This window comes from Mauremys reevesii, linkage group 2, assembly GCF_016161935.1.
Source record: "Mauremys reevesii isolate NIE-2019 linkage group 2, ASM1616193v1, whole genome shotgun sequence".
Classification (NCBI taxonomy): domain Eukaryota; kingdom Metazoa; phylum Chordata; order Testudines; family Geoemydidae; genus Mauremys; species Mauremys reevesii.
In genome coordinates this window covers 213963872-213978771 of record NC_052624.1, presented here as the reverse complement: position 1 = coordinate 213978771, position 14900 = coordinate 213963872, and the positions used below count along the sequence as shown (strand labels likewise).

The following is a 14900-nucleotide window of genomic DNA, read 5'->3' as shown; positions in this document are numbered from 1 at the left end:
TGTCAAACAGATGTAAACATTCAAAATACTGACAAATTAAAAAAAACAAAACCAAAATAAAAAACACAAAAAACCCTGTACTGAAATTGTGAATTGAGTTAGGTTTCTGTAAAGCAGAAGAAATATTTTACAGCAGTACAAGAGAATTATGGCAACAAAGTAAAGCACTTTTCTTGTAACATTCATGAACAGTACAAATACGACAAAGTTATTCTACAGACTAAATTATTCTGTAACTATCAAATATAGTACAAAGCGAAATATTATGTGCTATAAAAGAAGCAGCTCCTTTAAATTAGACTAAAAATGTTTTTGTTGGTTTTACAGTGACAAAAGCATGATTACTGAAGACAACAGGATTTTTAGATTCAGAAACACTTAGCTACACAGGTCCATGATTATCCACACTGAATATTATTTTTTGCTTTCCCCCAAAGTCCTACAGAAACACAGAAAAAACTGCTGTGCTGCTTTCACAAAACTGTAGAAAGTCATTCAGTGTTTAAAGCAGGGCCGTTCGCACGTGTCAGCTAAAATGATCCCTTTAGATGACATTTTTGAGCTTTTGAGTGTTCATCCTGGTACTTCACCACACCTTGGTAAAACTGCTAAACCAGAGGCTACAATAACTATTCTGAAATTGTGCGTGTGTTTGTAAGGGGAAGGGAGGTGCAGCATAAGATAATTTTACTTCAGAAACTGCATTACAAAGCACCAGATGCACCAGTTTATAAACTGTGCAAGGAATTCCAGGACCCTAAAAAAATATGAACATTCTGTAGCTTACTCTAACACAGAGCCCTCATCAGGAAAAGGGATATAATTCTGCTTTATGGCTCAACCTTATTTTTACATTAATTCATTTCACGTGCTAAACCTCAGCAGGTAAACATAATGCTGAAATGAAGTGCCCAGTTCACCAATTTTTTTTATATTATTTCAACTAAGGGAATTTCTGACTGGAAAATTAGTTCTGCACAGGAACAGACAAACATACACACTACAAATGCCCTAATGTTAACTACACACCTCAAAAATAAGCAGATTAAAAAAAAAAAGGAAGGAAGGAGCACAAAAGTATTTCTTCCTCTCTCCCAAAAGTGCTGCAACTCGGGAAAAAACTTTGGATATTTTCCAAAAATGCATGTGTAAATTATTCCTGCAGGAAGGATGGATGGACTGACACACGCAAACACACAGAGGTGTCTTCTTAAGTAATGCTTATTCTCACCACTTTTCAGTGCATAAACCTTAAGTGTTCAACAGTGCAAACTGCACAATCACTAACAAACCAGAGTGACATGGGGATTGAAATTGGGACAAAATTAGACAAAACCAGGAGCAATCCAAAATTCAGTTATAATCTTAGGCCTGGTCTACACTAAGGGGGCAGGGGGAATCAATCTAAGTTATGCAACTTCAGCTACATGAATAACATAGCTGTAGTTGACATACTTAGATCTACTTACTGCAGTATCTTCACTGGTATGTTGATGGCTGACGCTCCCCCATCGACTCCTCCTGCGCCTCTCGCCCTGGAGGAGTACCGAAGTTGATGGGAGAGCGCTCGGTGGTCGACTTATCGCGTCTAGACTAGATGTGATAAATTGACCCCCACTGGATCAATTGCTGCCCGTCGACCCAACCGGTAATGTAGACAAGCCCATAGGTGGGTACCATTTTCAAGAGCACCTGCATGATTTAGGAACGTAAGTCCCATTTTCAAATTAAAAATCAATGAGACTCAGGCTCCTAAATCAGTTAGGTGCTTTTGGAATTTTACACCATGGCTATAAATCACTTACATCACTCACCAGATGTTTCTAAATAGTGGGTCAAATTCATTCCTAAAGCAACTCCACTGATGTCAAATAGAAATCAGTGCAATGGCAGCACCATGAAGGGGTTTGGCCAATTGTGTTATATTATTTAGCATCATTTTGTCCAAAGCAGTTTTATATAACATTTTATCTTATCTCAAATATGCAAACTGCAACCACAGTACAAAGATGCCATTGACATGAATTCATATTATATCATATTATTTACTCCCTCATCCGTCATTCAAAATAAAATATTTTTGGATGCTGCATTTTCTTTCAATACCATGTCAGTCATGGGTAGAATATATTTCAAGTTGCAAGTAAAAACAGATACTGATACATGCTGTGGACAAGGGATTCTGAGCCAGAAGTAAAAAGATTCCCAGCTCTCAGAGGGTTCATATAAACACAGGTTATCATGATTCTAAGAACTGGCCAATCTGTTTATTTAAGGGAATAAATTCTACCTCTACCATATGTAAATGCAATAGGATATAAGTCCAATACAGAAGTTTCCTTAAATATGGTTTGGTATGCATGACTACAATATACTCATGTTTACCCATGTGACCATCATAGCTCCCATTTGGGTAGCCATCAGCATACCACTGGAAATTACTTTTCAACTGTTTATTTTTAGTTTGTTTTTCACTCCACAGAAAGGCTTGAAAAAGTGGAAAATCTGTGGGATTTTCACCTTTCATAAAGGAGTGCTTTTGTATACAGAAAATATATTACTGTATCAGCAACAATTTTGTTAATGGAATCGTTAATAGCTTTGGATCACATGGTGTCAAAAATTAATACTTAGATGTCACTACTACAGTAAAACAGAACTCTAGTTGCACCACAGAACTTCTTATGGCAGGAATGTACTTCCTACAATGTTCCAACGAATTTTTAAAGACAATCAAAAGGAATAGTATATTTTATGTTTGTGAAAATGGTCCCAAAAGAAAATAAATGTGATTTGCATATACGGTAGAACCTCACTAATATGCACTGATGCCAGGGAGACCGATGATAAATTAAATAATTATAAATTACTAAGCAAGAAAAGATCATAAATAAACAAGTATAATGGATCATATAGTGTACTTTTTTCATTTGACAGTTTTATTGTTCATGTTAATACTTCAGGATATACAAGTAAATGTGTAGTGTTATATGTTTTGTATAAATACTAAAATCTGAGGAGTATGAGACCTCAACTCACTGCTATTACATGTTTCACTGAGAACTAGGGAGAGAATGTCTGTTTTTTGTGCAGATGGTAAGGGGTATGCATTAGTGAGGTTCTACTGCAATGGTAAAAATTACATTGCTCTCTATGCTCATATTTGTGTTGTTAGCCGCATGTCAGCATATGGGGGTACTCGTACTGCACATTGTGTTCTTGAATCTGGAGTAAAAAACAACAGCAAGATTTTTTCCTGTCCCCAACAGCTGCATGTGCTTTATCCCTTTATAATATTTTTCTTTTAGGTGGACAGGGCCCCAAAATTACTGCTGTTGTCCTCTCATGCTATGGTGACTAATGCATCTGGAATGCAGCTGTAGTCCTCAACATAAATACAGTACTGGATAAATACTGAAGATTATTTAAAAGATGCAGTATCCCTTTTAAGAAAAACACCTCTTTACTCCCAACTCTCCAAAAGATACTACAAGTGGTCTGAAATCTTTAACAAAAAAAGGTAGTGTTAAGTCACTTTTGAAAATAAGTTTTTAAAAAAGTCAAAACTTAAACATATTTAAATAGATAGTAAATCATATAGGAGGGGAAATAACTGATTTTCTACTATTCAGCTCAACACACAATTATAATCTGTCCTCAAATCATTAGTTATACCTTAGGATCAACCTTAGGCCATGGAAATGCTATTGAAATCCAGAACCTGTTTGTTACCTAGACCTGACCCATATATGTGTTTGGGATAGATAGCTCAATAGGTGTACAGGGGAGGTTTGGGGAAGAGGGAAAAGGAGAGGTTGCTCAGTTCTCTAAGAGAAGTCGTTACTTCCTCTACACTCCATTAAAGCCAAGAAGATTCTAGACATGGTCCAGCTAATCAAACCACATTTACAAATCTAATTCTCAGGGAATCAACAAGAACAGCTGACAATTAAAACCTTACCTCCATAATGCTTTGTGTAGAAGTGAGCAAACTCCTTTAATTAAATCTGTCTAAAGTCTCTCCTTCTTTTGTTAGGTTGACTGTCTATAAGTTATGGATGGTAAAGGTGGGTTCAAGAAAGCAATCATTAGAAAAATTGCAAGTCAATTTAGTAGCTCTGAAGGTGATTTGTAACAGAACACCAAGCTACTTTACCCAAAGCAGTCTTTACTCAATTTGTTAGTCATCTTGTTATCTCCGCACTTGCAGTACCCCAGCAGTTAGAAATCATGAGAATATAACTAACCTGTTATTCTTAACCTAGAGGGTCTGCTATCACTCTAGATAAGTGGGGAAATAGTGTGCTGCACTTTGTGCAAATAAATAGAAGCTAGGAATGACATGTTAATACCTTTTCTTTTAGACAGCAAGGAAGCTCATAGTAGCGTAGTAACAAGTTTGTTATTTTTTTAAAAGAAATTCTAACGGTTTCTTCTTCTTTCCAGGGAATGTCATGCAAGCAGAAATAACTAAATTCTGAAACAAAGCATCACCAGAAAAAAAAATGGCCTAAAATGTTACAATTTCTCCACTTCTTTGTTCTGTTCTCCCATGCTGAGAAGGGATACTGCATCTTTGACTCAGTTTCTACCGTACAACCAAACAAGCTACACACAGTTTTGAAGGGCCTATGCAGTCATCATGGCAGAAGGCTCCACAGCCTTTGCACACTATCATGGCTTTCAGCCTGCAAGAGCATTTCAGTTCCAGTTCATCTGCATTGCTGCTGTCAGCAAATTTCTGAACCGGAATCGGAACGTTCTGATTAGACAGACCTGTAGCAGTATTTGAGCCACTTCCCAAAATTCCAATAGATTTTTCAATCGCAGATGCTGCCCTTTTGAAGCTTGTGCTACCAAAGTGTATAGTTGGATAACTTCCACAGAGCTGCTGCTGCTGTGGGTGCTGCGTTTGTATTTTCTGAGTCGCTAATTGGGTAAAAGGCTTCTGTGGCTCAGAAAGTAAATAGGAAGAGAAATCTGCATTTTTTAATGCAAATGCTTTTAACTGTTCTTTTACTTCATTCTGATCGTACGAAGCTTGTTTTATGCCTAGTTCGCAGCTGCTGCTTAAACCTTCCTCAAAAGAAACAGGTTCAGATTTTATATTGCTACAGATGCTTGCTGGCTGAGGCCAACTAAGTCTTTTAGTGGTTTCCATAGTAACTGTCGGTTGTTTTTGATCAGATGGGACTTCTGCGTTTGGAATAGGGGGAGGAGGAGGAGGATGTACTAATGTTTTATTCTGGAGAGTTTGTGAGGCACTAGCAATGTCATCTCCTTCCTTAATTTGAATATTAGGGGAAAAAACACTTCCTAGCCTCAGCTGGTGAGCTGCTGCAGAAATACTGACCTCTCCCAAACCCTTCTGTTCCAGGTGCCTACTGAAAGCAAAAGCATTGCAGACAGATGGGACTTTTGAAGTAGTTTGCAACAAAGCTGCCGTAGGAATGGGGCCTCTTGCAGCCATGGACATTTGGTAAAAATGCTGTCTGTGTGAGGTACTAGCTTCTGCATGAAAACTGCCGTTTTTGTCAATGTGAAATAAGTTCTGTTGGAAACTGCATGAAGGCAGTGGCCTCTTCTGCTGCTTGATCTCTGGACTGTGAACAATTCTGTTCTGAACTGCATGTTTGTTCAGCCACTCTTGTTTAAATGGCTGACCATGCCCTAGTTGATTCATGTTGGAACTGATCACACAAGGAGCCACTTTAACATCTGTGTCCATTGATACCTTCCCAAGCTCACATTTCATTTGAGTGTGCTCCCCCACAGTCCTGGCCATCCGCTTTTTTGGATGGTTTTCACGCTTTCTAATTTGTAGTGGGGCTATGCTGCCTGCTGTAAATCCTTTACCATCTGGATTGGGTGAGCTGGAAGGATTTTCAACCATACTTCTCTCAGATGCTGATGTTTTACACACTGAGGTAGTTTGCAAAGGCAAGGGAAGCCTGTTAATTTCTAGTTTGGCTCCTGATCTGGGCTGCGGCAGCACTTTTTCCAAAGGCAGGTTGCCTTGCAGTAACTGTGTCACTAGAGGATTGTTAGCCTCAACTGATGACAAACGACAGCTAGAGCTTCCAGCACTTGTAACTCTTTTTAGGGTTTCTGTCGTCAATGACAAAGAGTCCTCCATGGAATCCGTAGCAGATGTCTTGGAGGTCTGTGTTGGCTGTGCACTTGTGGCTATTTCTGCAGTCTGGCTAGGCATTTCAGGTCCGGTAAAATCCTCAGTGTCCATCCTAAAGCACTTATCAGATTCGGTAGTTTCTGATTTAACAGGAACAGCGATGCTTGTCATAAGACTCCTTGACTGCAACTCTGACATTTGCGTGTAACTTGAAGGTTCAGTTTTGACAATTTTTAAACAGTTTTGCTCTGTATATTCTTTATGCTTGTTTGGGTTAAGATGGCTGACCATTGGCTGGTCTGTGTGCATTGCCTCTTCATCATGCCAGCAAATTCTGTTATTAGTGTTATACTGATTGACACAGGCAGCATCTACTTCACTTTTAAAGGCTGAAGGACCCCGTAACTGCTCCACAAAACCTTGGCCGGGGGCAACAACATCAATTAATTTATCTTGAGGAGTAAGAGGCACTTCTTGAAGACTTGTACAAGCTGCCTGCAAGGTTTTGCCCTCTTGCTTTGCTGTAACAGTTATGAAGCTGGAACTGTGCTCAAGGCTTTCATTACTGACTATTTCAGGCCTGCTTATTACAGACACCTGAGGACATGCTATATTTTGTAAGGCAGTTTCTGCCCTCACAAGTCTGCTCTGAAGATCTATGCTGTTTTCTGCATTTTCAATGGAAGCAGCCAGTGACAAATTGGTATTTAATGTTGTAGTGTGGTCAACAATGACTTTACAAGGTATAGACCTGTTCATGGCTGTTTGTGTAAAGCTCACTGGCTGAGATTTACTGGACAGATCTATTCGGTTTCGTGGTCCAGAACTTTTTTCCAAGTTGTCAGCACTTAATTTAGCAGTGTTGTCATAAGAACTTATTGTCACCATATTACCAGTAAACATTGAAATGGGTGGCCTTGCAACAGAATCTACTACTGCAGCCACATCACTGCAGCTTAAAGTCGCTCTAACAGTAGTGTTAATGGATACAGTACTTTGCTCACTGCATCCAGTTATGGCTATCTTATCAGAAGAAAATCTAGTAGTAGTCCCCACTGGGGGAATCAGTACAGAACTACCTGGGAGATGATTTGGCAAATTACTTGCAATGGATGAAGTTGGCACAGTGGTATATTGACTGGAGACTGCATTATTTGCACTGCTACTTGATACTGGCAACCTTCTCTCATCACTTGAATTTGACAAGACTGTACTGTCTATTGAGGCTGGAACAATAGTGTTATCAATACATTTTGGTACAATGGCAATGCATGGAGTATCAACCCCTTGGGTGGATTTCAGCATGTTTACATTACAAGCCGAAATCGTTGTGTTTGTACTGTCAACAGACATTAAAACAGAGGATTTATCAAGAGAACTTGCAAAGGGAAGTTCTTGAATTGTTCCCGACATAGCAGTGCTGCAAACAGATGCAGGGACTGAATTTTTACTATAAAGCACTGGCACATTGTTATTTTCAGTGGAGGTAGATGAGATAATTTTCTCACACAAATGTGGCATAGGTATGTTTTCATCAGAACTGTGCACAGATACGTCCGTAGCAGTTTCTGGCAATGCAGCTGTGTTAAGTGACTGCTGCAGTAAAGTGTTAGTCTCACGGAGGTGAGCAGACTTGTTGCTAGGAGACCTGCAGTTAGGATTAACTATAATGACACCAGTAGAAACTTCAATCTTTGTGTCAGAAGGAGTCGAGGTTTCTACGGACGAAGGACATTCCTTTGAACTGAGCTGCGACTTTGCTTCTTTACTGGTCTGGAGTAAGTGGGCTCTGGCTTGATGCTTTGCAAATAGTTTGGCCTTTGTTTGCTCCTTGATGTGTGCCAGTGTTCTTGTCTTCCCACCTTCGCAGGGACTCCCCATTGCTCCAGAGACTATGCTTGCAGCTGCTGCCACAGCAGCTGCAGCTGCCGCCTCTCTCTGGGCTCTAGCTTGCTGAGCTCTTGCCTTGATATCTGCAAGAGTTCTAGCCCCAGTGTTCCTCCCGCTGCTGACTGATGTACTCTGGGAAACCCTAGGTTCTGGTTTTGAAACAGGTTGACTCTTGATAATAAAAGGTGGCCCAATTTTTGAAAGTTGAATCTAAAAGAAGAAAAAAAACCAATTTTAATGGGGTATCAAACATATTAAATTTCTCTGCTGTCCCCTAAAAGGTTCAGAGCATGATAGCGAATTAGAGGTCAAACTAGATGGTCAGGTGGTCCCTTCTGGCCTTAAACTCCATCATTAGAATTACCATGCAGGGTAGTTACACAGGAAAATGCTAGAAGTTAACAATATGTTCATTCTCTAACAGAAGTAATGAGTATTTGAATTTGCCTCCATAGACCTACCCTTTTGTTGAGAAGGAAAGTTGACTGAATGTGATAAAATATAATGGTTATCTGATATAATTCATCACACCTTCCTAATCTCCATTGTATCTAGTTGGAGATCAATCTGTCCAGTGCAATGGGACTGGAAAAGGGTTTCCTAGTTAACACCTACTGCAAATGTTTGAAAAATAATAATCATAGTGGTTTTGCTCCTCACTCCAAGGCATTCAAACCTTGGTAACTACTTAACCTTTCCCTCGTTACACCAAACATTTATTGTAATATCAAATGCAACCAAAAAACTTTTCCTCCAGCTAGGAGGAGTCTGAAATTCCTATGAGTCTGTAATTCATACCATACCAAGGATCAATCCCTGACTGTGACTTAAAAGGGGTGAATCACAAAAATGTCTTTTTTCCTCCCTAGCGCTCTAATTTTAGGACACCTACCGTATCATCTTTCTGGTGCATCCCCTGCTCACTACTGTGTATTGAGACCCCAATCCTGCAAATATTTAGAGAGTGTTTAATGAACGTACATGAATGATCTCACTGAAATCAATGGGATGACTCATATTATATGTAAACACAAGCACATGTACGTGTGTTTGCAGGATTGGGGTGTAAGAGTCATGAAGTCACATCCAAGACAAGCTCCAACAACAATCAGCGGAATGCACTTCTATTAAACACAGCAAGCCACGCAGAATAGTATTTTAACCTCTTAAAATGGACACATTTTTCAGCTGTCCAGGTTAGTGGGGCCTCAGTGATCAGTGAGGTGACTTTCTTGTGGAGAGTAGCCGAGAGTTGAAGTAGCCATGGGATAAATGTGAGTTAAGGGAAGTCAAAGCTACAAAAGGGCCCTTATTATTTGGGACATTGGCGGGGTCATTCTTATAAGGAAAGGTAGCCGTTATCAGTGACACCATCTTACAGAGCTAAATACTGATTAAATGAAGATATGATTAACATATGATTTTCCAAAATAAATTTTAGAAATGCCTGCTGCTCTTTCAGTATCCCTTCAATGTCTCTGGGGCTGACTGTTTTGGTAGGAGCTGCCATTTTCCCAGCAAGGGACTAATTTGATGATGCAGTGTGGGATTGAAAGAGTCTGCTTTTCTATTAGAAAGCAGTGGAACTCACAGTTCCAGTGCTGTAGTAATATACATTTTATTTGTCTCCACAGTACAGCACAGACAGTATCAGTATAACTTTCCCCACACAGCTCTGTCAACAGGCCTCAACCCTAACCTTGAGGGAAAGAGCAATTCATTCTACATGCCAATTCAATTCTTAGCCTGTCTGCCGAATCTGCCAATTAGTGCTAGTTATGGTGGTGGTTTTGTAATGTGGAAACTTCTCAGCTGGGAAACGGAACGAGATCAAACTAATTTCACATATATCAATGAATATCCAGCAGATAGTGACCAAAAATCAACACTACTGATTTCATCTGGGTTTGAACTAGCAACCTACAGACAAAAGGTTCCATCATCTAGAACTAATCTCTTGAATCATTTTGTTTCTCCTCCAATTTTTTTTTAAAAATTGGTTAGTTTAATAGTTGAGTTAATAACACTTACTGTCATAAATAAACAGATCAGGGTTAAGGTCTCTTTTACCTGGAAAGGGTTAACAAGCTCAGTAACCTGAGAAACACCTGACCAGAGGACCAATCAAGGGACAGGATAATTTCAAATCTCTGTGGAGGGAAGCCTTTGTCTGTGTTCCTTGTTGGCTCTGCGTTCTCTCTTTTTGGATCTAAGAGAGGCCAGACATGTCTCCAAGTTCTCCTGGAGTAGTTCTTACTATCCAATAGTGAGTATTAATTAGAAAGGCGGATTAGTCTTATAATTTGATTTCTACATTTGCAATTGTGTGTTTGCTGGAGAAATATCTTTATTTCTGTTGTTGCTACTTTGCTTTTACTGAGAAAGAAAGGAGGGGGGTGTGGAGAGCCTCTCCAGGTTTATAGGTTAGACTCTGTGTATTTTTGCATCCTGGTAATACAGAGAGAGTGTACTTTCTTTTTTTGTTCTTTTTAATAAATTCTTTTCTTTTCTTTGGACTTGGTTAATTCCTTCTCGTGTGGAGATTCAAGGGAAGGGGAGGGGGGAAGAGTGAGTTCCTCCTGAGGGTGATTCACAGAGTTGAATCGGTGTGTATCTCTCCAAAGTGGCTAGGAGAGAGGAAGCGGGGAAGTGGGCTGCTTCCCTGTGTGTAGAGATTCAAGGAGTTTGAATCAAGGTATCTCTTTCTCCGGAGCAGGCTGGAGAGAGGGAAGAGTGGGGGGAGGGGAACTGGCTGTTTCTCTCTCTCTGGTGAGATTCAAGGGGTTTGAATCTGGGTTCCTCAGGGGAAGCTTGGGGGACAGGCAGTGTGTTACTCACTTAAAACGTAACTGGTGGCAGCGAGAACCAGATCTAAACGAGGATTTTAGTTTAAAGGAGTCCATGCAGGTCCCCATTTTGGAACCGAACAGCTCTAAATGGGGGTGAGACCTATGACACTTACATTAACACATTTCTTAAAGTACACTGCGACTTTAAAACACTACTTTGAAACATTTTGCTTTCCAGCTCAAAAGCAGATTTTTTTCAATCCTACTTTGCAACATCAATATTGATAAAATGGTAACTATTGTTTGATTGTGAATTTTTTAAATTATAATTATGATGCCTTTTTCTCCCTACTGATCTACTTTTCTTTGTAATTAGATAGTGATTAGAATTCCATACATAACGCTGGAGTCTTTCCCAAAAAAGACAAGAATACCACTAAAGTTAGAGTGGGCTAGCTTCCAACTGTATTCTTCCTCATCAACTACTATTAGCTGGTCCATGCTGTAGTACTAATGATTGAAACATTTACTGTATTTGCCCTTCTGATGAGATTAGCAACGTTCAATGACTATAGCAGTTACAAATAAATGGGAAAAAGGGACAGCTCTGAATAATTGGGAACTCACACTGCACAGCCAATAGGTTAAGTTAAGTAGACTGGACCTAAGTTTTGGCCAATGTCATCACGTACAAAACTAAGATGGACAAGACATCATGAAACAGACTAAATAAATCTATCGTCCTCACATGTTAAAAAGAAGAACTTTCCAAATAGAGCTAACTTTAAAAAAAAAAAAAGACAAATGTGTACAAACCAATTTATCTAGCCAGTATTTTGCTGCCTTTGCTTTGCTGCTAGTAAAGATATGTGCATTCTCATAAAGACTTTCTCCCTTACGGCTAAGGTTCTGCTTCTTAACTGTACAGGGAAATCTTGTATTTAAGCCATCATGTGTCCCAGTCTTGCAAAAAGATCTGCAAGCACACACCATTACTCATAGACTCTCAGGGTTGGAAGGGACCTCAGGAGGTCATCTAGTCTAACCCCCTGCTCAAAGCAGGACCAATCACCAACTAAATCATACCAGCCAGGGCTTTGTCAAGCCTGACCTTAAAAACCTCTAAGGAAGGAGATTCCACCACCTTCCTAGGTAACCCATTCCAGTGCTTTACCACCCTCTTAGTGAAAAAGTTTTTCCTAATATCCAACCTAAACCTCCCCCGCTGCAACTTGAGACCATTACTCCTTGTTCTGTCATCTGCTACCACTGAGAACAGTCTAGATCCATCCTCTTTGGAACCCCCTTTCAGGTAGTTGAAAGCAGCTATCAATTCCCCCCTCATTCTTCTCTTCTGAAGACTTAATAATGCCAGTTCCCTCAGCTTCTCCTCATAAGTCATGTGCTCCAGCCCCCTAATCATTTTTGTTGCCCTCCATTGGACTCTTTTCAGTTTTTCCACATCCTTCTTGTAGTGTGGGGACCAAAACTGGACACGCTACTCCAGATAAGGCCTCACCAATGCCGAATAGAGGGGAATGATCATATCCCTCGATCTGCTGGCAATGCTCCTACTTGTATAGCCCAAAATTCTGTTAGCCTTCTTAGCAACAAGGGCACACTGTTGACTCCATATAGAGCCTCTCTGCCTTCAATCTGGGTCCCTCTGCAGGACTGAGGATTTGACCAGCTGTAACAAAAATGACTCTGATGTAACAAATTCACTATTTCAACTTCCCTGGGGAAGCCAACTAGAATGAAAAACAGACTAAGAGAGAGCAAGCCCCTGCTTAATCTTGAATATTGCAGACTGGGGAATTAGCAAATATACTAAGAAACAATTGAAAAGTCCATGGATTTATTTTTAAGTCATATATATTTGGATTGTTTTCCCTTACATGAAAGTACCTTTGCAACAAAAAAGGGGTAACTCGAACTGTGCAACACAGAAAGAGAGGTATTGGAAATTGCTTATCTTTCTGTCCCCATACCAAACATTTAAGAGAAACAGAAACAAATCCAGAAGCAATCAGCAGATACCTCATCTTTAGCCTTCTGAATCAGTAGGCTTTTACTACCACTTTACCTTGAGGGGTGGGACTCGGGGCTCTTCTCTCGGTGGCTGCTCTTTCTCAGATGGACTCGTCAATGGGGCATTACGATTAGACTGATCATCTTCTATTCTAGCTCTCTTCTCTTTACAGATTCCAAAACTGTGCTGTTCTGCAGTCTTCCTCTTTGGGATCTCTGCATCTCTATTTTCAATTCTTACTTCAGGTGATTTTGTGGGTTCTAATAACTTAGATGAATGAGAACTCTCCAGCCGGATCTGTGCACTGCTTTGTTGTTTATGTGACTTACTTCTGCACACTTCTGAGAATGAAGTCTTTTCTAGAGATGAGGCATATACTTTATCATGTGGTTTAATTGGAAGGAGTTCAGTGCTTTTGCCCACTGTCCCTTCTGATACGACAGATATCTCTAATGGCGAGAGCACACCTTTCTTTTCCACTCTTTGCTGAACATGATGATTTTTAATTTTGATCACTTCTGGAGAAGAGAGTTCTGAAATGGAAGCAATATAAGATTTCTCAATTTCAGTATGTGATCTGCATGATTGATGAGTAAGATTTTTGCTCTGAGGCTCTTCCAATATTGGACTTTCAGGTATATTTGCTAGAGGACCCATTTTCATAGTTTCAGTTGTACACTGAATCAGTTTTTCTTGCGCAATAAGGTTTTCCTCTTGAGATGCCTTAGGAATGGTTGAAGTTTCTTCTTTTAAAGGGGAGAGGGATTCTTCAGATAAACATGGTGATTTCCTTTGTTGCAGAATAAGTCTTTCACTCTGTGGGGAATTAGAAATTGGTGATGTTTCTGACAGAAAAGGTAAACTGGTTGCCACAGATGTTTCAGAAGCTAGAAGTACAGAAGACATGGAAGAGGTTTCTGATGTTAACGGTAAATCAGACATTGGAGAGGTTTCTGATGTTAAAGGTAAATTAGAAGCTGGTGATGCCTCTGACGTCAAAGGTAAGTTTGATGTCAGAGATGCTTCTGAGGTTACAGGTGAAGTGGACACTGGAGATATTTCTGACATTAAAGGTGTGTGCAGGCTTTCTTCAATGGTCTTTTGCTGACTATCAGGTTCAATATTTTCACTGCTGGCTGCCTCAGATGAACAAGCCGTTTCATGAGATGCTGGAGTACAGGGCTCCTCTGAAGTGGACTGTGTGTCACCTCCTGGAGAGGCAATACCGATACAAGGTCCCTCTGGGCTTTCAGAAGAAAAGGAAGTTTCAGAAATACAAGCATTTTCAGATAACTGTTCATCAGGGTCACTCTGTAGCTCCATATCAACAGCAATGCCTCCATCAGTGAACAATGAGCCTTCTAAAGCAGAGTTTTGTGTTTCTGGAGCACTTAGCTCTTTTGTAGACTCAGAATCCCTCTCTGCTGTATCGCTGACAGAGTTCGTAGATGAAGCAGGTGATAAACAATCCTCCAGCTGATCAATCACAACTGACATTTCTTCCTGAGGACATTCTGATTTCAACTCCACTTTAATTTCAATGTGAGACAAAGTATCAACTACATCATTCATTACAACACAAGATGCTGAGTTGTCTACAAGTGGCACTGCTTCTACTTCTTCATTAGTACCAGCTGGGCTTACTGGCTCCTCAGAAAACTCATGTTCTGTTTTATGGTTCTCCTCCTGGCATTCACAGATACTTGTCTCAACCTCCTCAGCAATCTCTTCCTGAATTACAGATTCGTCAGGTACCAATATATCCTCTGAATCTGATTCCGCCATTAGATCCTTGACTGGAACCTGTTCCACATTACAAAGAGACTGACAGAAATCTCTTTCAGGAAGAGGTGGAATTTTCATGCTTTTCTGTTCATGGTCCTCAAAAGTTGTTTGTTTAGAAGGACCAGGTATACCAGAAGATCCACACAGCAAACTATTCTCATCTTCATCACTGTTCTGTACTGAAGTGAGCTTCATAGATTCTTCTCTTGACATTCCCAACCTAAAATACAAATCACTTAAGTTAAAATGTCATGTAATCACAGACAGAATTAAA

At 39.9% G+C, this 14900-nt stretch overlaps 1 protein-coding gene across 23 annotated transcripts in view; it reads right to left on the bottom strand.

The window, feature by feature from the left end:
• Positions 1-2025: 2025 nt before the first annotated feature.
• The window catches only part of ASXL3 (ASXL transcriptional regulator 3), a 147649-nt gene continuing 134774 nt past the window's right edge, over positions 2026-14900 (bottom strand). For all 23 annotated transcript variants that reach the window (XM_039524848.1, XM_039524847.1, XM_039524849.1 and 20 more), the window contains 2 exons: positions 12896-14846; positions 2026-8230 (listed from right to left, as the gene is read on the bottom strand). In XM_039524848.1, coding sequence (XP_039380782.1) covers positions 4589-8230; positions 12896-14846 — 5593 coding nt within the window. In that variant the 3' untranslated portion in view covers positions 2026-4588. The remainder of the gene's footprint in view (positions 8231-12895; positions 14847-14900) is intronic.